This window comes from Oryzias latipes, chromosome 22 (genome assembly GCF_053564925.1).
Source record: "Oryzias latipes strain Hd-rR chromosome 22, Olatipes_Hd-rR_3.1".
Lineage (NCBI taxonomy): Eukaryota > Metazoa > Chordata > Actinopteri > Beloniformes > Adrianichthyidae > Oryzias > Oryzias latipes.
The window spans coordinates 23,247,428-23,272,315 of NC_136258.1; the positions used below are offsets into that span (position 1 = coordinate 23,247,428).

The following is a 24,888-nucleotide window of genomic DNA, read 5'->3' on the forward strand; positions in this document are numbered from 1 at the left end:
AAAAACAGGCAATATAATGAGAAAAAAGGGGGTTACCAGAGGCTCGCCTAATTAAATCTTAACTGAATGAAACAAAGGTTTGAGTACCTCAAGGCTTGACTAAACTCCGGCTATTTGCCTTTTTATTGCGCTTTATTTATTCTGCACTGGCATGCCCTCCTTTATTCATCTCCAGCAGCTTCCAGACTGGCCACTGCAATTTTCATCTTAATTCCAAAGCCCCGTAGCTATGTTATTTGACTAATTATAATTTTTACATAATTAAAAATTATTTTTATGGCATGGAAGTGTGTAAAGGGTGGGGGGAGTGACAGCCGCCCATTTTCAAGAGGACAGGCATCATTGAAGTGTGAAAAAAAACTTTTGAAATTAGAGGCTAATCATTTTTTTCTAACAGTTTTAAAATGAAATATTGACATTTCTCATTTTCCTCAACCCCCATTTTTTAAAATGAAATCCAGGCGGTGTTAAGGATTTATTTTTAGCAAAAGCCTTAGTTTCCTATTTATCAAAAAGCCATTGCGCGCATTATAAGGCCAAAGGAGAGTCATCAGTGGGACTATCTGTAGCCGCGCTTCTCCCTTTCCATTGTCTGCCGAAATCCTATCATAAATGATAAATAGATAATGGAGCTGTCTCCTGCAGACGCGTTCATCAGCGGTAAATGGAAGCTGGCGCAGAGCACCACAGAGAATTAAAGCGGGAGAGTTTGCAACATTCCTGCAGGGGATAAGTTGTTGACAATTAAAGAACACACACGAAAGGAGCGAGGCAGAGGCACGGCCTACAGGGAGAGGAAGCGAGGTCAGACGCGCGTTTACTGACCGTTTGCACCTTTTCCCGCTTTTTAATCCAGAAATACTTTTTGGAGTAATTTTTAGGATCTGCTTTTTCTTCTATAGATTTTTAATTGAATCTAGATTTGATTAAAAAAAAACTTTAATGTTGCTATCCATGCGTATATATTTATGCTTCAGTGATCCTCCTTGCGCTTTTCCTTTGTTTGGTCTTGGTTTTTTAGAAGTATTTTTCTAAGCACCTGTTTCTTTTTTTTTATTGTATTTGTCATTATTTTATATTCATTTTTTTTACCTTTTCAATGCATCTGATTTTCTTGGAAATGCGTAATTTTCTCCTGGAAGAGGAGTGTTTTTTAAGCGGGAAAGACAGGAAAAAAGTCCCTTTCGGTACCACTTTATGTAACATACAATCAAAAGAAGGGGGAAACAGGAAAGTATGCTTTTTTTCTTCTTCTTCAAAACAAAACAAACAACATTGCAAAAAGGAAAACCAGAAAGGATAAACATGGAAAGTGCTTCATGGAAAAGTTTTGTTTCTCACATGAGTTATTTTGTTGATTACGCAGATAAACCCTGCCTCCTCCTTTAAAAAAGAAGAAAAAATAAGACAAAAAGAAAAAAAAAACACCTCTGTCCCCCAGAAAGCCTTTTGGTGGTGCTATAATAAACCATTTTCCCTCGGCTTTATTGATCAGTCACTCTGAGCTAATGTAATTATCCTCATCAATAGGGGGACTGCAGGGAGAATCATTATGCGGTTGACATTGATAAATGATCAGCCAAATGCGGCCCTTTTTCTCCCAGGGACCCCCGCCTCTGACCCGCTCACGCAGGCCTGCAGAACGTCGTCATAGAAACACCTTATGGCAAGAGGAGCAAAAACTGCTGAAATGTTTCAAAAGGGAAAGAAGGGCAGTGCGCGCTCGGTGCACGCACGAAAACCTACAAACCGTCCCCCCTGCGCAAAAGCCAGCTGCAGAGCGGAGAAGAGTCAGCCCCCCGCGCGAGCTTTCATCTTCATCACCCAAATCAGCAATTTGAAAGAAAAACAGAAACTAAAACTTTAGGTTGTCCCCTTCCCCCACCATATACCCCCCCCCCCACTCTCTTATCACAAACTTCACTTTTGGTGATGCGCTTCAGAAACGCATGCGCGTTATTTGTGTGTGGACTTTTATTATTATTGCACGAAAAAAGAGTGTCTTCCAGAGGACCCGGGCTGCATTGTGCAGCAGAGCAGAGGGAATATATTCCTTATTTTATTCCTGCAGCAGCAGCCCGGACTGGCTTTGACAGGGAGGAGATGAAGGGGAGGAGTTGTTTAGCTCGGCTGGATCATCCATCATCCCTGTCACACCGAATCGGCAAAAAGGAAAGCAGCAGAGGCAATCTACCTTCTGGCTCATCGGGGAGGAGGTGAGGAGGAGGAGAAAGAGGAGGTGGTGGTGGTAGTAGTGGAGTGGAGTGGAAAAAGAAAAGAGGAAAAAAAAACTATTAATATTAAAATCCTCTCCATCCACAGTAATCCTCGCGTTTCTCTCTTTTTCATCAGATAATCTCCGCACAAAACGGCGGGGTTCTTCCTTCCGTTTTTCTCCACTGAATAAAAAAAGAGACAAAACAAAAGAGCATCTTCTCATTTTAGGTATTTTAAGGGAAAATATTTCAGCGTTAACCAAAGTGGGGTGCAAAAAACAGTTTTTAATCCCTGTTCAAGGCTTAACACTTACATGGAAAACACTACAGCCGATTTTTCAGCCTTTAAAAAAGACTAAAATACTCAATTAAAATAAATATGTAATTATATATATATATATATATATATATATATATATATATATATATATATATATATATATATATATGATCTTTCAAATATTTAAGAGTTGAGACGCTTCAAATCGAATCTGCCTTTATTGCAGAGAAACCTGTTTCTAGAAATAATATTAAATACATTGATTTAAAAAATAAACAAAATTCCAATCATTTTGAATTAGTTATGAAAAAAACAAGCGACTTTGAAAAAAAGGACAATTTCACATTTTTTTCCAGATACTTTCGTCTCCAAAAAAATTATTAAAACCATTGATTTTTGTTTTTTGTATAACTAATATAAAATTTTGCTTAAATGCTGCACAAGTTAATTTAAAATTAATTTAAAAAAAAGAGGACGATTTGAAATTGGAAATCAAAGAAAAGAAATTTAAAAAAGAAGAAAAGAACGGAAGTCAACGATCATGCCGAACTTTTGTTTGAAAAGCAAAAAACATTTCAGGTCAAGTGATTCCGTCATTTGTGGTTTGAGGCGAAGATTTAGGCGGCCGCGGGCAGACACGGACAGAAGAATGAGAGAAAAAAAAAGAGATGGGCTGTAACACTAACCGACAGTACCCGAATAAACCGACAGGCGGCGCTGCAAAACGACAAGAACAAGCACAGCACACAGACTGCATTCTGTTCTCACCGTGGATGAGGGAGCAAGACCTCTTAATTATTATCATTATCATGTGTTTTCCTTTTTTAACAAAACAAAAAGTAAGAGTTAAAAGGATTTAGATAAATCTTTGATATGTTTAGCTTTTGACAAATAAAATATTTAAATCACTTCTGTTGTGCTCAAAATGTCCCAGAAAATTTTTGTTAAATTTAAGTTTCTATCTCCTTTTTTGGCTTAAATTAACTGAAAAGCTTTTTAATTCTTGCCGTTGTGTTCCTGCAGTTTATCTTCTGGTGTAAAACCAAAATGACTGGAGAATTTGCCTCGTGATTTGCACCCTCAATTTGCATCTGTCAGTTTTTTAGCACTTAAAGGGGGACATTTGTGAGCCTAAGTATATTTTGTTTGTTTGTTTTTTTTAGCCAGTTGTTGTGATTTCAAGAGTGGAATAAAATCCTAAATGAAACTTCTGGGCCCAAAGAAAGCTTTTCACAAACAGAACGTAAAAAGAGAGTGGAAACGCATGGACTTTTATGACATTGTGCAAAAATAAATTCCACATGCAAACAAACAATAGTTCATCAAGTGACTGCTGATCTGTGGAAATAGGAAGGAAAAAGGTTGTATGCGACACAGTTAATCACACAAAAATCTAACAAAAATCAAAAATGAAATATTTATTACAGCATTTGTGACTGAACACCTTTTAAACATTACGTCACAGTCCTCATACAAGTATTTTATGTATTTTTGACAAAGCTTAAGGGAGACGGCATCTTATCATCTAGTGAGGAACACGTGCTGAAAAAGGAAGGAATTCATGGACATACAATATCAATGCCACAGCAGATCTGAAACTAGCAAAAACATTCTTTTTCAATTGAGGTAAACACATAGAATATCTAACATGAAACAATTAATAGACTGAACTCTGTACGAAGTTTGTTACAATATTCTCTCAGCTTTTTTTTTCTCCCAAAAGCATTGAGTTCATAATTTAAGTAGTTTTTTTTTCCTTTTTTTTGTTTTTCCTTTTCCCGTTTCAGGTTCTTTTGGTGCATCCACTGTCAAATGCTCCTCCAGTGCCACAAAATCAACATTTGTGTCAGTACTGTACTGTCCCCATGGCAGGTGTGTTGATTCGCAGATCAAGAAGCGATGCAGGATGTTTCTGTTCCACCAAACTTCCTTCGATAGGCTCTTACCAGTGAGAGTCCAGGGTACAAAAAATATATTAAAATAAAAATGTATAAAACCAACACAATCCAGTGCTTGGGCGATTCAAACAAAGAACTTTTTTTTTTTTTTTTCCTTTAAAACTTACGGGGCAAACATTCATTGATGAATCAAAGGGGGAGAAAAAACAGAAGGGCATGAAAAATGTTCAAACTGAATCTTCTGGAGAGATCCGGTGTCATTTAGCAGCCTTTTCCCATCATGCCCTGTTCTTGGGAGGGGCAGGGCCTGGTTGCCCTCTGTGGTTTGAAGCCTTTTTGAGATGTTCCATCTTCTTATTGTGTTTTTCTTTTCTTTCCTTTTTTTTTCTCCTTCTGTTTCGTTTTCTAGTGCTGTGCTGCGAGACAGTTTCTCCTCTAGGAAGGAGCACACACAGTGTGAAAGAGAAAAAAGGTTGACCTTTCGTTCTAAAACTAGCTCAGGAAACATAAATCATGTGATCAACAAAATAAAAAATAAAAATGCACAAGTTTTAACTTATTTATCTATACTTTTTATACTACAGTAGTTATAACTCTTGGAGTCTTTCCGTTGTTTCTTTTTTAAATCTTCCGGAGTGATAATATTATGTCACACAAAAGTGTATTGAACGTGTTTACGATGGCGTGTTGAGTGGGTGTGTGAAACGTGTTTTCAATGTGTGCGTCTGTCCATTCCTCGCACACATGCTCATCAAAACATCTTTTGATGATCTTTACCAAAAGCTGAAGACTTTACAAAGTGTTTCTGCCAGCTTGGTCCTTCTTTTGGATGAAAGTAACAAAATTGACAAGTTTCTTTAAAAAAAAAAAGTATCACAGCTGACTGGAATTCTGCTTCTTTAAATGTCAAATTCTGCTCAAAAGGGTTTGCTTTGATTCTTAAAAATAGTCTCAAAATAGGATTTGTCAGGCTGCTTTGTTTGTTTTTTCCGTTTTTTTCTTTTTTTTTCTTGTTGTAGCTCCTGTTGTGGTAACAAAGTTCCCTTATTCTATTGGGCATGGATGTCCATGCCTTGTCCTCCAGTACTGGGGTCAATGGGAGTGAGCAAAGGGGGCCTCTGTGCAGGCATGGGCATTCCTGGGTGTGACGAGGGTCCTCCGTGCATTAGCATGGCGTGGTGGGAATGGTGGGCATGATCTGGTAGGTACCCACGGAGAGGGGGTCCGTGTCGAAGGTGGGCGGGATGAGAGGTCATCTGATGAGGGTTGGCGTAAGTGTGTGGGGCCATGGTCATGCCGATAGGACTGTTCTGAGGTACGTACTCCCCTGGCATGCCTGGCAGACCTGGGAGAAAGACGGAAAGAGGAAATGTATTGATGCAGTCGATAAAAGTGTTCCCTGACTGCAGCTTTGGCACGCTCCTTCTCCATTAACAGCCTTTAATTCAATTTCAACTCAACTTCACCAACAAAGAGCTTAGCAGATTTTTATGACATTGTGTGTGTCAGAGAGCTTTTAGCTTCCACAAGTAAAGAGAGACATTATTGCCCTGGTCTATTTTAGGCAATGGTGAGTGGTTTACAATGCCCAATAGCGTTGTGGTCGGGTCTCAGGTTGGAAAATGATCCCCAGTCATCCGCAGACACTGTAGTCCTGTAGGATGGGAGGAAAACCAAGCAGGCATATTGATGGGAAGATGTGCTAATACTTTTACAAGTGGAACAGTCAATTCCACGGCTGAATCTAACGACAAACCGAACAAGGAGTCTCTCATGAGGACGCGTCTCTCTGAACATATTTGATTTAGAATCCTTTAAAGAAGCTTTTGAATAATTTAGCGCTCAGTTAGTTATATCAGCAAGACAGTGAACACTAAAGGCTTGCTTTAATCCCAAGAACGAGAGCACTTTAAGCTTACTCATCATTGCATGAATGGTGTGGGTTTTGGGAGAAGAGAAGGAGGCTGCAGGAAGACAGGACAACAAAGATAAAAGAAGGCAGGGAGAGAACACAAAGGCAAAGAAGTGTGTGGGGGGGTATGCTGATGTCTTCTAAGGTGGACCCCACTTCTTACATGTAGAGAGCCCAGCATGCTGTCATCTCTCATACTGTGATGAGACCCAGGACACAGAGCGGACTCAGGAGTGCCACTGTTTGGCTTTTAACATGACTTTGTTGTAATCAGGAAGAAAGGAGCAAGATGTGGTGGTGGGGGGTTGTTTCTGGGGCCTGGGACTGGAGTATGGGAACATGGCCGGTCCAGAGACCTGGACCTTGGGGAGAGGCAAGTGAGCAGGCGGTCCCACTGGAGCCAGGGGCCCTTGGTCTGGGATTGGGTCTGGGCTGGCCTGCTTTGTAATGTGAACCCCTGGGGGATTAGAAGCTGTAATAGGTGGGGAGAGGTCGGTGCGAGGTCACTAGGCATGCTCACTCTCTGCATTCCTGCACCTTAGTACACTGCAATTAAGAAATTACACTGGAGGGCCCTGGTAAGGGGAAAAGGAGGAGGACAGAGAGGAGAGAGGGACACCAAAGGCCAAGATTAATGATCAGTCTCACAGTTTGAGAGCTGTGCCGTTTTCCAACACTCCCTTTGCCCGTCAGTTCATTGGAAATGCAAGTGTTTGTCGGAGCGGGTCTCTTAAAACCTCACTACTGGGGTCATAAAAGAAATAAATCATTGGGGGTGTTAGAGTATGATGGGTGCCCTCGCCTCAACGTAACCTGGAGCAGCTCCTGTTAAAAGGCCCAGCAGATGTTTTTGACGCTGTAAGATGGTAATCTCTCATCTTGTGAGCTGCCTTCATTGAATTAAGTAGATCAGAGATCCTCCCCCTTCCCTGTTTTATTAACAAGAGTGGTAAAACCATCTGATGACAATAACGGGATAGACTGGGCCTCTCTGCCATCTTTTGCGTGCTTTTCTGTTATGGCACAGTAGTCTTGCTCAATAGCCGTCCATAATTAAGTACCGAACATACCATATTGTGTGGCTGTGTAATCAAATCAAGAAAGGATAATATTTCTCTGTATTAAGCCATTAATGTAATTGGTCATGAAGCGTAAAGTATGTTGCCTAATTAAATAGTCTCAAAATTATATAGCCTTATATTAAGAATTAGCCAACCTGAGCAAATGTTGTCTCTGTGTGGCTGTTTTAGGGAACATTGCTTCCTGATTTTCTCTTTTTTTCTCCCCTTCTTCTGCCATTAGCAGAGACAGAAAGCCATGAAAACATAAGGAAGACGGAGGAAACAAGGACTGCAGGGGTGAAATGATCTCTGTCGGTGGAATTGCCACAGTGACCCTTTGGAAAATCCAGTTTCCATTTACATATAAAGGGTTCTTTTAATCAAGGTAAGTGTTATTATATTGTGCCTCATTGGGCAAAGGAGTTTAGGTGTTAAATAAAATTTCCTCTGCCCTGCTGCCTTTGGGTAGTGATACGTCTTGGTTTTTCAAATGTCAGCACTGTGGCCCGACGGCGGGCTTAATCAGACCGCCACTGTTTGGAGATTGTGTGTGTATCTGTGTGTGAGAGCCAACACAGACAGTATCTGTATGTGTGAAAGAAGTCCCTTCCTTTTCAACACAGTTTGCATGCTTGTGTCTACAGCCTCATAAATTTATCTTAGTGTGTCTTGTCTCAGCGCCCCAGGTCGGGGTTGTCACTGGCCCCCACCCTGTCCTAAATTGTCTCCCTCCTGTAAAAAATAATCAAAACACACAGGCACCCCCCCAAACTGACAGCCATTCCTCCGAATGTGATTTTCAAACCAAACCCCCCACTGAAGGATCGGCCGTGTCACCCGTGGCCCGTATATCTCGCTCCGGGACCATAATGTACTGTGGTGTTCCCGTCTTTGCATATAAGATAATTTGGGCATCAATCCTTCCCCAGACAGATTTATGTCACTCGGAGGACAGTTTCACTTCTCCTTCTTTATCGCTTCACTGGAGCCTGCTTAATTTCCCCCCCCGTCAGCCCCCTTCCCCAGGAGATGTTATTTTTTCCCTAAATGTCCAACATTTGCATCGGCTGTCCGGGATGTGGAGAGCGATGGCGCTGTTGTGATGAATAAATTTCCTCATGTCATGCCATGCCGTTTCTTCTCCCCACCCCTGTTTTGTTGTTCCACTTGTTTTCTGGCGCCACAAGTCGGGTCATCTCTATACCAGAACGATTCCTTCCTTTCTTCGTCCTCCAATTCATCCTTTGCCTCCCACCTCTTCCCTCAAGGAATTTTGCTAAAGGAGCCCTGCAGGCTAGTCCAGAGCTGTTGCTAAGGTGAGTTCTTTTTGTTAAGTGATGGCCAGTGAGAAGAGGCTGCACTGGTGTGATGAAGGGGGTGGGGGCACTAAACCCCCAGCTATAAAATCTCAAAGGAAAAACATGGAAAAGCGGCCCAGTACTTACTTCCCCCTTTTTCTTTGCGTTACAAGATGGAGGTTACATGTAGTGCCATTGCCCATCCATGCCCATATTCATCCCCATTCCACTCATAGGCCCTAGAAAGAAGAGATAAATGCCAGAAAAAAGGGAATCAGCAAGAGTTTGAATCACAGAAAGGTTGGGAAAAACCCACTGATAGAGTAGATGAGGTTGGTTAGCTTTAGGTTGGAAATGGTTGAGGAGAAGAATGAAGTTGCTAAAGAGTTTCTATCCACTTTGTGAGGTGAAAGAAAAAACAAGCTAGCTTGGTAGTAAGATTAATCATTTGTTATTTTAGTTGGGGCGTTCTCCATGCTGAGGTGACTGGATCTCATGCTGCTGTGAAGATCGGCTATGTGCCATCCAGTTCAGAGGGGAAGGGGACCACTGGTGACTGTTAAGGCAGGTGTAATGAGGAGAGGAGGGATGAGATGAGGTGGATGAACTCACCAGCTGGTCGGATCCCCATGTGTTGCTGGCCATCCAGCACGAAGCTGCCCATTGGCTGGCCTTCTGGACTGTACGCTGCTCCTTGACTCACTGAAGGATCAAGAAGAAAACCTGATTGTAGTCAAAACGTGGACATGAAAAAGGGAGGGGGAAGGAAAAGAAGAGAGAACACACCAGACAATCAGCAATTGTCCCAGTTCCAGCCCAAACATACTGTTAGACATTGTACTTGTGGACTGCATGCAGACATGCATGTGAGGGTCCCCACACATGCAAGCCCGTCCACACGCGTGTGTACACGGTATCAGTGTCATTCAAAGCCACATTCATTGGAAATAAGTTGTTATAAGATGGCATGCAGTTTGAAGAAATAGTTGTGAGGGTCTTTTTTTTTTAAAGTGGTCAGATACAGTTTATAACAAACATTTCTTCTCTGAGAAAGCACAAAGGGTGTAATGCCAATCCCTAAAACCATTGATAATCTTCAAACTGCCAAATATTTTCACATTGTGAATAATTTATCTGATTATCTGTGATGATACATAAGACACAGCAGTAATCAATTTGCCCACTCGACTCTGCTTTTGCTTATTTTTAGCTTTAATGATCTAATTCTCAGAAAACCCCCAGTGCATTTGAGGAATATAGCAGTATTATCCTGGATAATCTGTAATTCTTAATGATTAAAGGGTGACGTTAGTCATGCTGCGTTTGTTGAGATCGCTGATTTTGCACACACTCCATGTTTGTGGTAAAACACTCCTTGTGAAAATCCACAAAACTGTAGAAAGTCGCCCACGTTTGATGGTGCATGTCATCCCATGCATTGCTTATGTTTCTTTGAACAATTTCTTCCCTGGTGAGAGGGAATCGTTACATGGTAGCGAGGTTGCTAATCAGCAAAAAACAGATTTTTCCATCCCTGAGATAAATGACTTTCCTCTCTTTGCAGCAGTGCCAAATAATTTTACTGCCTTATGTTTACTTTTTGGTAAAAGTTGGTGTCTGAAAACTGTTTCTAGTTTGCCAAATCTAAGGTTTTTACCTTAAAACATTTAAAATAATCTTTTTTAGGGGAATTGATTCCAAGCAATTCTTCCACTGAGTGTTTATTGATACAGAATGTATATGGTTAAAGGAGGCAAAAAACAAATTATATACTTTTTTACAACGAAATTTGCTCAGTGATATTAATAAAACATAGGAGAAGCTAATTTAAAATAAAGAATGCAGTGCAAGAGAAAAAAACGCAATGATAACCCCTTTAAAGTAGACAAAACAGACTCAAACGAAAGATACCTCATAAATTGCTTCTAGCATTTCTGGCACTTCTCTTGTGTCCAATTAGTAATTCACAGAGAGAGGGCTAATATTCCTCTCTGCACTTAGACTGGGAAATCTCCAATTAGAGTCAATCAGCAAAGGGCTGGCAACACCGCTGAACACATCTCATTGAGAAAATAGAAAATGGAAATGGAGAAAAGGAGGAGGGAGCAGAAGGGATTTGTTTTCAGGGAAGTGTAGGTGCAGGGGTGCTCTGTTAAAAAATCAGGGCTCCAGGCATGATGTGCTCGTCAGTAAAGGATTTTTAAAAGACGTTATTCATAGGAAGCAGACTTGGAAATTTCCAAAAGAAAGGGGGGGGAAAAATGGGCTCTACTGTAAGACTTGCTGGATTCTTCTCCTTTTTTTTTTAGTTTTTACCTGCTCGATTTGACTGGTCGATCATGGGTTGTACTATTCTTCTCCTGGCATTAATAAACCTGGTAAGAGAGAAACAAAACAGAGAGGAGAAAAAGAAACGTTAAATCACTTTGCATTCACACGTTGAAGGATTCATCACCAGCCTCCACAAAGACAAACAGTTTTGCATGACTTTATTGCAACATTAGTCCCTGAGTCCTTGAGAGAGGAGCACACAACAAAACAGCAACAAACAAAAGGGCAATTGTGTGCTGACTTGGGAACCCAGTCCGGGATACTTTTAATGTTCCATATGATCTATTCCCCTCTCTTTTAATAAAGCTTTTGATTACATTTGGTTGCTATGGGCACAGGGGAGGCATTCCTCAAGTATTAAGTGCAGCTTGGGCACAGGGGCTTTGGGCACATCCTATTCTCGCCCCCTCCTTTCAGGAACTCTGCAACCAACTACACACAACACAACTTTATACATACATACAGTAGAGGTGGAAAGAGTTCACACTTGTGTCAAATGTGCTGTCTTCAAAACATTTTTTTTTTTTTTGGTGTTATCATTCACCGCCACTTCAAAGGGTGAGTTAAGTTAGCAAAAACGCAGAATACAAATGGTTCCTTTCATTGCACCCTTTACCCCCCACCTCCAGTGTCCCCCTCTGTGAGACCCCCACTTTGGTCGCATTGTAGGGGGTTCTGCTCCCCTTCCAGCTGTCTAGAAATGAGGACCAGGCATGGGCCACTCCGTGCTTTCACAAGGTATTGTTATGTCAGTTAGCCCATCAATTAGGCTGTCTGAAGTTTTATCACCACCACAGCAGCGAGTGAGGGCAGCTCCACAAAACCTCCCTGGCCGGCTTTGCTCCTGTGGCTTTTCCACTGTAGAGCCGGAGGTCATGAGGAGGTGAGTGCCAGCCAGGGGCAACCTTTTTAACTTCCAATGGGGGTGCCTTGGGCTGTGTCAAAAACAACAGGCCGGTCGGGCCAAGCTCAACTTTTTCAATCTAACTGACTTTAATTCACTTTCAAAAACATAAAAAAAAATACTAATAAAAACTTGGACATTACAGTAGAGATATCACCATGTGGTTGATATTAAAGGAGGGCGTCAAATCGAGATGGAGCTGTCCAGCACAACGGTCTTAATACATTTAAAGTGGAAAAAAAGCTGTGCCTTTCTTTTCTGCATACGGGCTCACTGCACCATCAATACAGCTAGAGAACTGGTCATTAGAAGGCAGGGAGAGCTGGAACCAATTTGGGCTCCTAATCCCCCATGAAGTCCTGATACCTGCCTTTACCTTCTCCAATGAACTTAAACGCCTGTAATCTCCTGGCTCAAAGTGACATGGTTAAATGTACAAAATGCACGGCTGGGAAAAGAGAGGCACGGTACTCATTTGCCAGGGGGCATCCAGAGTGCAGGTACGCAGGGGTGCTGTGGGCCCCCCGACAGTACGAGATGAAACACACCCATATGAGAACATGAGAGACGGAAAGAAGAGGCCAAAAGGTGAATGAGAGCTGGCTTGGAAATCTTATGATTGTAATGCTTGATTTGTGATTTAAGGGAGGGTTAGGGATAACATTTTATTAACTGGGAAAGTGTTTCTTGATAGAACAAAGGCAAAAAAGCATTGTCAGATAGCTCTTCTGTCATAAATGTCTGCGGAGCTTGAAAGAGAAAGAAGATTTCCGCATCAAAACCAGCTGAGCAAGTAAACAGAAATTCCCGGCATCACACTCCCTATTCACTCTCGGAGCCTTTCAGTTGCCAAAAAATATGTCCTACTTTTTTTTTTTTTACTTTCTGCATGAACCGAAGAGCCCAAAATCACAACCACGTGCATTTCTTTTACCTATTCTGAGTCGTAACCATAAACACATAATATTTGGAATGTTCTCCCCAGGTGCTAAATTTAACCATATGGTTTTTCAGGAGTCTTGGATGTAGATTCTGCAGGATCAAAGTGACATTGTTTTTTTTTTTTTTACTTTTTTTATTTGCATCTCCAAATGTCGGTTCAAAAAATTGTTCTTTTATTTTATTTCTTTTTTTTTTATAAATCTTCTACTTTAAGTGAATATATTTAGGTTTTTCTATACCAATGATCTTTTTTGAGAGTCTGCTTCATAGATGTTTTCTTTTGATGTTTTTTTTTTTTTTGTGTTGTTTGGTAGCACTAAACAAGTTTTCTTAGTAAACTCTGTGGATGAGATGCTCTGGAGGGAGTGAGGGGGTGACCAAGGGCCCCTCTCGTGGCCTTAGAGGACCTTTTATCAGTCCGAGTAAAGCCAATTGAGATTATCAGAGCCAGGCCTGATAACAATGTTTTCTCTCGACCCCTGAGTTGCTAATGGAGTGTGCTTAGACCAACACAACCTGGAATTCTCCTGAAATGAAGACCAGTCAGCTTGGACGGATGGTCAGATGGATGAATTCAAAGTCCCGAGGGGATACAGAGGTTGACCACAGCCGCTGAGAAATCCACTTGCTAAAACATATTCACGCGCTGTAAACCGTCAGACAAGGACATGACCGCAACCAACAGCAGTGCGTCCGAAAGCGCAGCAGAACACGCCACTCACAGGGGACACTGGCGAAAAACCTCCAACCCAAAGCTATGTTTTATTATCTACATCTGGTGGTCTAGCTTATTATGGTCTGTATCTGCTCAGTGTTAGTGCAGAGAAACACACACAGTACACAGTGTACCTCTCAGCATGGGAACTCCATGCTGTCTTCAAACAAATAATTAAAGCCAGGGTTAGGGGGTCAAGAAGAGGTCATTCATTGGGATACAGCTTAGAGCCTGCTGCAAGCAGTAACCTACATGCAGCAGGCTACTGCAGTTTAATGTGCACGCCTAATGTCGTTCAGCCATTAAGCCTTAAACACATTTTCATGTTGCATATCAGAAACTACCCTTGTGGTGTTAAGTGTGCTCGGGTGCATGCGTGTGCATATGTATGCACATGGATGTCGGCACATTCTTCAAAGACCATTGCCAACTGGCCCACAGTAGCACTTCCAGCTGACATGCCCGGGTGCAGGAGATCCGTATGCACAAGCACGTGTCAGCAGAACACAATATGCATTTCCACTAGAAACAGACTCCGTAATTACATAGAGCGGCAGGTATAGAGCTCTGACTGCTGAGGCTTTGCATGTCACAGAGGGAACGAACAGACAGATATGAATGATGGAGCCAGGGCAGCAGGAGTCCACTTGACAGAGTCTCCACTAGGCTGGATCAACATGGCATTCATGGTTAATAATATCTGTTCTCACACACGGGGGCCTTCAGCGAGAGCCTCTTTAGGTGTTAAATACCCTGTCTGGCATATGTCTGTTAAAAGAAATTTGAATATGAGTGGATCAAACATCAAGTAGGACTTTATGAGACTTTCAAACAGACAGTCTATGAAAGGTTACCAGGCACTTAGGGATGTAATCACGGCAAACCAGTCTGTCTGACTCTGAGCTCGTCTTTGTTCTCTTTTCTTACTTCCTCATCTCGATCTGTCAGAAAGGCCTTGTTTCTGCTTAACCGACTCGCAGCCACACCTGGTAACTTACTCATGTTGTCAGCATTCCTTTCCTGAGAAATTGTCATGCCAAACCACCCTACCCTGGAGCAAAGCAAGAGTCAGAGTGCACGGAGGCGGGAGAAGACACTCTCTAAGTGGGGCCAATAGCAGTGGGGATCAGTGGAAAGCCGACCAATCAGGCGTGGGGTCACATGTTTGTTGACGAGTGTGCGATGAAAGAAAGAAACCAAGCCAAAGCCCGGAGTGAGGCGGGATGGAGAAACAGTGAACGTGTTTTCTCTGATAATTGCTCCAAATGCAGCTCATCCAAAAAAAGGATTTAGCTTTGAAAAATCAGAGGATCAATTCTTGTCAGTTTGTGACTGACGAGGGGATGTCCATTTTGAAAACCCATATGCTAGGAGGGGGGGGGGGCAAGTTTCAGTTAGTTAAGACGCATTCCTGGGCCCCTGTCTGCCTGCCTTTGTAGGAAGATTACATGCAACACAATCCGAACAAGACGTGCTTGCTCAATTCCTGATCGCCGTTTGAAACATGACTGTCCTCTGGTTCCTATTAAACCTCATTGCCTCTATGCTTCCGCTTCAAAAAGAAATAAAGATTCTTGCAACTGACTTTAACTCACTTCAGGACAGAATGCAATAGTTTATTTCTCATTCCCAAAGGAATTAAATAGGCAGAAGAGCAAAAACACCACTTCAACCAGGAAGTAGATGCAAATGAGCTTTATAAAGAGGGCTGTGTTTATGTTAAGCAAGGAACAGTTCTGCTTTGTGACAAAAAGGAAAGTGATGTGGGGGCTTCAAACTCCCAAACCGTGATGCATGACGTCAACAGCAGCATCTTTCACAGTAAAACAAAGCTGCTTCCAATAGTTTATACACAAAGTAGATGACCATCAAATTGAACTTCCATTATCAGCAGATTAATCATAAACTATCAAAATAAAAGCTTATCGTGAGCTCCACTCATTCAGGTGGTGATAACAGACAAAAAGATAGAGGATAAAAACAGGAAGTTTCCTCAAATGCATCCTATCAGAGACCGAGTTTCCTTTTTTAAATCCCTTCTTTCCGTCTTTAAGTTAAAACAGGAGTCGTTGGGCGAACATTACCTCACCCTCCTGTTTGATTTAGTACAGATGTGAAGCAGAGCAAGGCAGGACCATTTTTTAAGAATGTCAGGCAGGGCCCACGTTTGGAGCAATCGCTGTGTTTACATAGTTTTACCTCCATCTATCTCTCACTCTGTCTCATCCACAGTGCCTCTATGCCCCCCTACACACACCCTTTTGTCTGCCTCTGAAAGGGGGACTGTTTCACCTCTCCTCCATGGACTTTCACTGACCTGTTTTTCTTTCTCTTTTTATTACTCCATTCATTGCCATTTTGTGGCACCCCCCTCTAACTCCCCAAAAAAGTCCAATATGACTAACATTTGCGTTCCTCTGTCAGTCTAGCCGCAGAAGTCATTTCTCTTTGAAACCCAGGGAGTATGAGTCATTAAGACTCCAGAGGAAAATCAGACAAAGAGTTATATATTTGTGTTGCAAACTGACAAGATTTAACGAGGAGCTAATTAAAATAAATCAATAGCACTGCGGCATTGCTTCCCTGTCTGTTTTTTTCCTCGCTCTGATTCTCCCCACCAATGAGGTGGAGTGCTGCAGTGTGGAGTGCTTGGGACATCTCAACCCTAAGATCGCCACTCAACCATTTCTTGTGTGTAAAAATTATTTAAAAAAAAGAAATATCTCTGAAAGATTCCACAAATAACAGCCGTATCCAAGAACGGCAAGAAAAACAACAAAGGACATAAACATAGACATCTTCTCTGCTGGTTACCCTCCCATCTAACACCTTCCCCCTTCCTCCCCCTGACCAATGAGGGGCATGTCACCTCTGGGCCTCGCAGTCCAGCAGCCTGACCCCTACAAGGCGGGCTGTGCAGCCCCAGCTGCTGACTGTCCGTCAAACACCTCCAGAGCAGTGTTGGGCCAGGAAGACCACGCTTGTTGCCCCTTTGATCCAGCAAGCAGCAGCTGCTGCTCCACACAGCAGCACTTTGTTCCTGCATCTCCTCACCACACTCTGTCCTACGGCACAAAAGCACTGACTCCAGCACAGAAGTAGAGGGAGAGAAAGGAAAAGATTGGGGTTGGGGGGGAATGGGGGTTATGAGGGCTAAAAAAAACATTTTTTTCCTCGCTACAACACCAACAAGCTCTGACAACGTCAGCGGGGGTTTTTCTTGGCCCCGACACAGCTCTTAGGCATCTTCTGCTTGACGCTTCACCCTCCCTTTTCTTTCAAGAGATATGATAGTTATTGTTCAAATCAGCCAGGGTGAATGGAATGGACTGAGGCCAAACCTGCTCCAGGCGTCAACACACCTGTATGAAAGAGGCCTTATTGTATCAACCCAGCATGGCTAACCTTTCTTAGCTCTAGTTTTTCTGATGTAAAGCGGGCAGATAGAGTCATCTTTTCTCTTTCTTTCTGGCAGCTCCAAAATGTTTCCCTTAATTACCTTCAATTCCTTAGAGGTTGGCACCTCTGCCGTGGAACACTTGACTTATAATTATCTTATCAGCTACACAGCAGGACTATGGGAACAGTTCATCAACATTGTTGGCAAAACTTTCTTTTCCGTTGCATTGCATCTCTAAAGACAACACCTTATATACGTGCATTAACTTTTTTGTCTTCTCAGGTGAGCTAAAGTGTCCTCAGACCAAGTCCATCAATATTATCCGTTGTCAAAGAGTCCAGGGTATGAAGAGAGATTGAGACACACTGGACGAAATGCTCATTATGTCTGTTTTTCATTATGTAATTGCATAAGGGGTTCCTTGCTTTTATCTTTTATTTTGTGCTATCATACTTCAGCGAATCACACAAGAGAAAGCATACAGTGAACCACAAAAACATGACAACGACACTGTCTATCAGCCAATCTGAGATACGTGGACGCTCTGCTGGCTCTTCAACGTTTCTCAGTTGTGGTGAACTGTGAAGAATGCACTTTTAACTTTTATCATATAAACAGATAGTGTGTTAGCTTTTCCTGCGGTGTTTCATTTTCCATCACACCTCTCTGTCTTCTGTTCCATTTTCTACCCAAACATCTCCTCGTACCTGGTAATCAACATTCTGTGACTCTGTGATTCTCTGCTAGTGTCAAATATCAAACAGTGGATTACCAGGGGAAGCTAATAATGACTTGATAGAGGCTTGACGTACCAAACAAAATTGAATGTCAATTGCTGGTATCGTTTAGCCAACGCTGATGTCAGTGCAGCAGCAACCAAGCAAGGAAATAAGGCCAATCTGTTTCCTTCGCTTCATATGAAGTTTCTCTCTTCTCCCTCCTTTATGAATGTTATAGCCCTAGCTAATATAGAACAAGAGGAAACCTGCCAATACATCTGTTGCACCCTTATGCAGTAAACACACATGCATGAGTACAATTGGGATAAACATGCTGCCCCTTAAAAAAGATTTTATTCTCTGAAATTCTTTGCTCAACTGATTTTGAGACATATTTTTGCATCCAAAGCAAAAGCAATAAAGTACATTTATTTTTTTTCTGGTTTGGGTTGTTAAACCAGCATAATATCAAAAATTGAAAATAAACAGCAGTTGGGGTTAAATAAAAGTGGTATCTAAACCCTTTTGATTGTCTGACACCAGTGTTTTTATACTGATGCACTATGAGCCTCTAAAAACAGGCTAATGCCAAGTGCAGAAGTGTGTGTTTGTGTGTGGGTGAGCATTTATGTTTGGAAAGGTATTCTCCCGATGGGACGTCGTCTTCCAATCATCATTATATGCCTGCCCCTGTGAGTGAACGTTTCCATCAAGTACATTTCCATGATGTGTCTGAGAGTCTAGCTCATATTAGTGACCACGAGAGCCATCGGTTAAATGTTGTCAGCTTGCCTCTGACTTCCCTATTGAATAATTAATCAGAGTTTCAATTGCACATAACCACTTTGACATACATTTGCTCGAGCACACAGTCTCTCATGCACACACACAGACACATGCAGGAGGGTTCAGAAGTGGAGTTTAGGGCTAAAACGCCAAGCAGCAGGCTAGAGATATAAATAGCTGTTGTTTATGGAGGGGACTGCTGGCAGAAACGGTGGTGACACTGTGGAGCGGACCACAGGGACTCTGCCCGGTGGCCTGAAGCAAGCCCTCCAACAGTCTTCTTTATATGTGACAGCCGAAAACAAATGAAGACATAGTCAATTCAGCCAATGCTCCATTCTGTGCTGCCCTCTATCTTTTGAAGTCATTTTAAAGGTCAAAATACTGCATTTGAACAACAAAAAAAAATTAATTTCAGGATTTTAATATTTACTTAACATACACGTTATTCTATAGCGGAAAAGTATGGCTTCTTATTGAGACCACATTTACTCTTTTCCAGTTAGTAGTTTAAAGAAAACTGGACAGTTTTTAACAAACTGAAGTTAATTTTTTCTTGTGATGAGGGTTTTAAAATGCCATCCCCTGTTCCCACTAGCGATAAAGATATTCCCCATGCCCCCCTCCTCCCACCTCACAGAGTTTTCTGATTGATACATCATCACTGGTAATGAGAGGAATAAATATTCATAAGGCTGGGAATACAGAAACGCTAGATTAGGATAATATACTCCTGTCTTTTCTCCCACCTTCTCTGCCTAACCTCTTCCTCTGTATCTCTGTATCTTGTTAGAGTGCAGGATAATTCTCCAGCAATCTTCAATAACCTCATTAGAGTGCCGGGGCGAGAGTTTGAGTGCTGCATGAAGGGAACATAAGAACAAACTGCATTGTTTACAAAATTCCTCATTTTCTGCTAATTGAAGTCTCTGCTCATAACCAATCACCTGTTAGTGAATGTGCAGAATTTGTGAAAGCTTCAGTGTCTTTTTTATAAGTTACCTAAAGAAGTCTGTAATCTGAGAGGCTACCATGTCGGTATGAATGAGCTTAAGTCATTTGCAGGTACACTTTTTGCGGAGGCCAAAGAAAATGTTTCCTTTTCATAAGTCCCAATTGACGGCTACAGTTGGTCAGGCTAAGTCTAAAATTTGATGAATCAAAATCAGATTGATCTTCAGTTTAGAAAATGCAATATTAATTCACTGAATCTTTTATATTTATTCATATAAATGTATTTTATTTTTTAAGCAAAAACAAACTTTTTTGTTCATTTTCAGTGAAAAAATTTATAATTTTACAAATGAAAGTTCCACTTTGGTTCAGTATGGATCACTGGTATTTTTCTCACAGCCAAACTGGTTTTGTTATCAAGATTTGACAAACAAAATAACATTCAATAGAAGTCAGAAAACAAATCAAATAATGAATTTGGTTAAAAATCCAATCGATTTAGTAGGGATGTAACGATTAATCAATGAATCAAATTCTATTTCTACAAACCAACCAGATCAATCTGTCTAATGCAAGTTGTTAATCAAATCAAACTATAACATTTTCTTTCTATACATTAAAAAGACTAAGTGCCATCACAGCGGACAACACGAATGTGATGGCAGCAAAAAATGATCAATTTGATGTGAATGGATTTGCTATTAATTCTTGTGTGCTTGTTTGTTTGTACACATTATTTTACACTTGATTATTTTTGCAAGATATACAAGGAATATGGAAAACTTCACCTGCACTGTTCAATACCCAGATATTTATCTCTGAGTCACACTGGTTGAAGTTTGGCTAAAGATGTCTTGGATTGATTTTAGGTCTGTGATTGGTTCATTACTGAATTGTATCGGCAACCACAAATTATGATATTAGTTGAATCACTGTCTAAAATAATTGTTACACTCCTATGATTCAGTTTCTTGGCAGTGATTTCCACCCCTAGAGGTTGCTTTTAAGAAAATAAGTGTATGTGACGGACACCAACTGATTCTTCATCCATAACAGGTCTGAGCTGGGGCAGGACGTAGCTTTAACCGGGGAGGGACTCCATCGATTTATAGTGTCGTCTATGATAGGCTTATTGGCCTGCACCTCAGAGCCACACAAGACACGAGGCTATGAATCATTGCTGCACAAACCGCACTCACAAGATAAGAAAAACACAATGTTGTGCAGTCACAGTTATGACCACAGCTACTGTTTTTATATCGTAAAATACAACGTTCCTCTGAAAGAGTCGGGCCGCTTGAGGTTTTGTGAAGGTGACACAACACAAACAAAGCAAAGATAAAAGACGGCCTTTCTCTGCCGCAAAATGCAGTGATAGAGGGAATGTGATGCAAGTCAGAGGGAGGGAAAGAAAAACAGAGCGCTGTAGAAAGACTGAGAGAAGGAGCATGTCTGGACAGAGAGAAAATACCTCTTGGAGGTTCACAGAGTTAAATGGGCTCAGCCAAAGAAGGAGCTTCTGTCCTTTTTGGCTGGAACCCACACAAACACACACACACACATCCCCTCAAGGCCATTCTGTTACACCTGGTCACCTTTATCCCCTTTAGCCCCCCAAAACCCACCCCTCCTCCCAAAGTCATGCACCACATCCAGCCGGCTCATTCACATCACCAGCTAGGCACACATAGCAGCAGCCTGTGGATAACGCACAGCTCCTCCAGCTATTTCCCTCAGCAGATAAAACTAATTATTCCAAATCTACTCTGTCAGGCTGTCTGATCCTCTGGGGCCTCAGTTTAATTCTCTCTTTCTCTGGCTCTTTTTGTCACAGGTTGTCTCTCAGGCATAAACATGAAAAAACAGAGATTCTGCTCTGACTGACCTCCAGAGTAAAAACATAAACAAGAACAGGAGCCATAAAAAAACAAATATGTATATATAAAAAAAGCATTACAGCAGCAGCAGAACTTTTCTTTAAATGCTTTATTTCTATACAAAAGAATGACATCATGCTGCATTCAGTCCAACTGACTTGTGCACCTAATCACAGGCTTTATCCCCATGCTGGCGCTTGCACTTGGCACCTGCGTTTTAAAGCTAAATAACAAACCAATATGTTGCTTTTCAACCTCACAACCAGAAAATGTGCAGAGGAACCACTGGTCCCAATGAGCTCTGAAGGTAAACGGAAGCTCATAAAGTCAGACTTGACTGTATAGACTTTGCATTTTATCTTTTAGCACTTTCCCCATTTATGAGCCAGGGACCTTTATAATAGGGGGGGGAAGGGGAGGGCTGAGCGTGATAGGACGGTGGTGAAGAAACGACAAGGATGTAAAGGAGGAAGATGATGACAGAAAGAGCAGGAGAATAAGAATGAAGCACAGGTTGGGGGAATGAGATAGAGGAGTGCTGGGGTCACAAATCTTCCTGCTATTCTAGTACGTGACATCTTTGCTCGTTTGCGGCTGCTCATTAACAAACAATACTGCTGTGAAATTGGTTTAATGACAAAGTAATAAAATTGCTATTCTGCTCACAGATGGCCTCAGGCACAGGGAGATTCTAGCAGGCTTACTGTGGCTGCCCGTGTGCATTAAGCTGCTTGTTCACGAAAACAGCATCCCTGTGCTTTCCTTCCCTCTATCACCTACCATTTTTTTTAACATTCGTTCCCTCCTTACAAATGACATAAATTAACCTACTTTCCCCTGTTGTGTTCTCTTTGAATCCCCCTCTCCCACATTCTCACCCTCTTGCTCTCTTCGGTCTCTGGTGTATTCTTTCGATCTTTCTCCAGTTCTCACCCCTAGAACAGAAATTACCATCTTAAAATAAAAAAAAAGAGGCCTGCCCACGCAAACGCAGCTCGACTTCATTTCAAACGCAGAGCCCTTGTTATTAAACAACCTACCAATAAAACCAAGCCGTTGAGGAATAAAGGAGCGGAGAAGTACAAAGACCTCCCTCCTCCCATCGCTCTCCATCTTTCTCTAATGCTCTCTATGTGTAATGCCTCTTTCAGCTCTTCGCCTCCCTGTCTTGCTTCGACTGGTTTCGCTCTTGCAAGCTGTCTTAGCTGAGAGAATTCCAGAGACTTGGAGAGACTTGTAACGGGAAAATAAGTCTGAAGGCATTCATTTTTGTTCATGATAACAAGTTTTTATTAAAACACCAGCTGCTTTTCATAACCCTGTGCTCATACTGAGGTGGGCACTGGGCTGCTTCATAGTCTTGGTGGGTGTCCATGCCATGCTATGACCCAATGTGCCTCCAGTGCCCAATAAAGTGGGAGTGGGCCCTGTTAATCACACTGAACATTTCAACAGGACTTCTGTACTCACACGCATGCTGTGTAGTGGAGGAGCAGACATAAACACACTGGCACACTTTAGCATCAGCTGTTTAAGACTCCCATGGCTAATCCTGGGAATGAAGCATGTGTCTCGCTTTGCCATTAGTAGACATTTGAATGTGGGACAACTGTGGGCCAGAATGAGACCTTCTACAACCAATTTTGTTCCATTTTTTTCCACAATAAATCATTAAGTGTCTTTCTTCCTTCCAAAGTTGGAAAACTTATGATTATTGTTACAACAAGGAAGCAGTTAGATCAAATGAATCTAACGGGAGGAGGGTGTTTGTAGAGGAATGGCACTTGGGATCTGACACCAGAGTCATTTCTGCTAATTAACTGCCAATTAGCAGTCCCTAAATGAGAGGGATCATGATGCCTGTGTTGGCAATGCCCCGATAGCCTCTCCTTTTATTGGGATGCACATATACATTCATGCAAATGCACACAAACACACCAAAGAGAGTGAAACTCTCACACACATACGTAGCCTCTCCACACTTCAGCTGTATATTTAGAAAGCCAGGGGCATGAGATGGCCACTGCTGGGAGTCCCTGGTTGCAGCCAAAAAAAGGCATGACATTTCCATCTGGGTCAAAGTTAGACTGATAACCAGCAACTTCACTCAACTAGTCCACCAATGCCGCCTCAACGACCCAATAGAAAAGTAGGAGGCAGAGACTTATGAAGAGGTGGGGGGGAAGGACCTTGAAAGACTGCAGGATTTCAAGAGAATTAAATACTTGTAAAAATGTTGGAAATAGGGCAACATGGTTTTATAACTTTGTGTTAAATTTGGAAAATATTAGTTATTATTTTGCATTTCATAATGTGCTTGTCTGCCAAACCAGAGAATCATAAAAGAATCATAAAAGCAAGTGTTCCTAAGTGTCTCATTGGATACTGGGAGAGGGTGGAAAATGCATTATTAAGTGGAAGAAATTGAGCTTTTTTTTCACTCCCTCCTTCTCCCTCTTGTTCTCACACAATGCAAACAAATGTGTTTTATCATAAACATTTTGCATGTGAACCTGCAGTGCACTGTAAAAAGGCAGGGGACATCCATAAAATGAAAGGAGTGTGAGGACAGGGAACCTGTAGCAAAGAACTGCAGAGCTGTCTGTTTAAAGCAAGCAAACCAGTTCATCTGAATGTTGTGCAACCACACAATCTTGGCAAGGTGGTGATAGGAGATGTTGTCAAGATTTTACATTAAAAGACACATTTATGTCTCTTTTTTCCCCCGGAAGATTCACTACAAATACATTTTGTTGTTTTTTAACGTGTTCTTGTGGCATTTTTCTCATTATAGATGACGTATATAAAGAAAATTAAGCTTAAAATTGAGTATTTCTTATTCAAGTCTTTGTGAATCAGGAGCAGCGAAAAAAATGCCGTTGGAAAAAGCTTTTGGCTGTGTTGTAGACGACTAGATCCTGGATTCTGGCTCAGAACTGTACGACTGGATAGCTCTGAGGTTGCTCGCCATTTTTGTTGCACCGGTAATGTTAGGTTGGGGTTGTGAGGGGCTGTAAGCTAGCTGGAGAAAGTGTAAACAGATGGAGGATGGAAAGTAGTGGCGAGGTTGCTCTGCACCAACGGTGCTGGCTGCAACTCTAAGGTGAATTTCTAATGAACTCCTGCGGCTCTGCAGAAACTATGTCCTAGAAAACGCTTTAAAAAATAGCTCAAAAATAATCTAAGTGGGACTTTAAGAAAGTAATTCCTTCAGATTCTCTTAACTGGTCCGATTTTGGTTTATTGAACTCAGAAATATGCTAGTAGCAGCTCTCGTTTACTGCAAGCCTGAAATAATGGCTGTTGCTTCGGATTGTATTTCTTTTCATAATTAGACAAAAGAAAAAAGGCTAAAGAGATTTTTCATCTCTTCAGTAGGCCAGGGCCGCTTGGCGCCGTCGTCTGGCGGATATCCTTCCCTTATCATGTGACCTGTGCTCTGACAGGGGGCAAAGGTTGGCTGCGATCCGCCCCTGTGTCTTAATAACTCACTCATTGTATTCCTTTCTGCCGCTAATTAGAGCCTCTCCCCAGTGTGTGTGTGTGTGTGTGTGTGTGTACGTGCATGTAATCCCCGCTGGGCTACAGAAGGGGC

General features: G+C 41.8%; 1 protein-coding gene across 23 annotated transcripts in view; it reads right to left on the reverse strand.

Annotated features, from left to right (window-relative positions):
- Positions 1 to 3,899: 3,899 nt before the first annotated feature.
- meis2a (Meis homeobox 2a) overlaps positions 3,900 to 24,888 on the reverse strand; it is a 76,874-nt gene continuing 55,885 nt past the window's right edge. For 8 of the 23 annotated variants that reach the window (XM_078940438.1, XM_078940436.1, XM_078940437.1 and 5 more), the window contains 4 exons: positions 10,982 to 11,040; positions 9,278 to 9,367; positions 8,813 to 8,904; positions 3,900 to 5,739 (listed from right to left, as the gene is read on the reverse strand). In XM_078940438.1, the coding sequence (XP_078796564.1) occupies positions 8,846 to 8,904; positions 9,278 to 9,367; positions 10,982 to 11,040 (208 nt within the window). In that variant the 3' untranslated portion in view covers positions 3,900 to 5,739; positions 8,813 to 8,845. Of the gene's footprint in view, positions 5,740 to 8,812; positions 8,905 to 9,277; positions 9,389 to 10,981; positions 11,041 to 24,888 lie in introns of all 23 variants that reach the window. The other 15 variants (XM_078940424.1, XM_078940427.1, XM_078940423.1 and 12 more) reach the window with 3 other exon arrangements.